This window comes from Asparagus officinalis, chromosome 6 (genome assembly GCF_001876935.1).
Source record: "Asparagus officinalis chromosome 6, Aspof.V1, whole genome shotgun sequence".
NCBI classification, from domain to species: domain Eukaryota; kingdom Viridiplantae; phylum Streptophyta; class Magnoliopsida; order Asparagales; family Asparagaceae; genus Asparagus; species Asparagus officinalis.
In genome coordinates this window covers 2,936,840-2,937,847 of record NC_033799.1, presented here as the reverse complement: position 1 = coordinate 2,937,847, position 1,008 = coordinate 2,936,840, and the positions used below count along the sequence as shown (strand labels likewise).

The window sequence follows — 1,008 nt, the reverse complement described above, 5'->3', positions numbered from 1 at the left end:
CTTGCTGGCTCACCGCCCCCCATCTGTCGCGCCCGCCATCATGTGCTACGGCAACACCGGGACATCTAGGCCTGCGCGCGCCTAAGGGCGGGTTAACTGGCGCCAGATGAGGGAAGATTTGCAGCCCTGCGAGCTCCTTCAAGCGCTGTCCGGGTCAAGGCGTTCCGTTCCCGTGAGGGAGCAGGAGGTCTCCGGCCTGTCAGGAGCGTCTACCGCGGCGGCGGGTTCGGCGTGCAACCTACAGCGAGAAGCTCACGTCCTCAGCGGACGCGCAGTCATCATGCGAGGACGGCCTTTAGCTGCCAAGTAGTAACGCTGCGGGGAGAAAGGTTCATATCCGCGTTGAGGAAGACGGAGGAGCTGGCCTCTGGGTTCAACCTCGCGGATTTGTATCCATCCCTGGGTTTCCTCGGCGCGCTCACCGGGGTGACTTCACAGATGAAGAAGGCTCACGGGGACGGCGATGGGATCCTGAATCAGGTAATGGAGGAGCACCGTGCGAGAAGGGAAGCAGCTGAAGCAGCTTCGGCCGGCCTCGAATGGAGGAGCACCGTGCGAGAAGGGAAGCAGCTGAAGCAGCTTCGGCCGGCCTCGGAGCCGAGAAGAGGGAGGAGGACCTTGTAGACGTTCTTCTGTCGGTTAAAGAGAAGGGGGGCCTTGAGTTCCCTCTCACAGAGACGAACATCAAAGCTGTGCTCCTGGTAACCGCTTTCCCTCTTAAAAATTTCCAAAGCGCGCTTGTAATTAATTTATATTTTCGTTTTTTTGTTCAAGGACATGTTCAGCGGAGGGACCTCAACGGTGTCCGGGACCTTGGGATGGACGATGGCGGAGCTGATGAGACACCCGGAGGTAATGAAGAAGGCGCAGTCGGAGGTCAGGCGAATCCTGAAGAGGAGAGAAAGGATCGAAGAGGAAGACTTGAGACCCCTGAACTACACGAAACAAGTGATGCAGGAGGCTCTGAGGCTGGCACCCGCGTTCCCTGGCTGATCGCCAGGGTGTGCA

General features: G+C 58.8%; 1 protein-coding gene across 2 annotated transcripts; it reads left to right on the top strand.

Annotated features, from left to right (window-relative positions):
- Window positions 316-1,008, top strand: LOC109845052 (cytochrome P450 CYP71D313-like). 2 transcript variants are annotated; one of them, XM_020414237.1, is made up of 3 exons: window positions 316-489; window positions 546-701; window positions 775-1,008. In XM_020414237.1, the coding sequence occupies exons 1-3, from the start codon at window positions 439-441 to the stop codon at window positions 991-993; spliced, it is 426 nt and encodes a 141-aa protein (XP_020269826.1). In that variant the 5' UTR covers window positions 316-438; the 3' UTR covers window positions 994-1,008. The 2 variants fall into 2 exon arrangements, with proteins under 2 accessions (XP_020269826.1, XP_020269827.1); XM_020414238.1 differs by lacking the exon at window positions 316-489 and having other exon boundaries at window positions 536-701.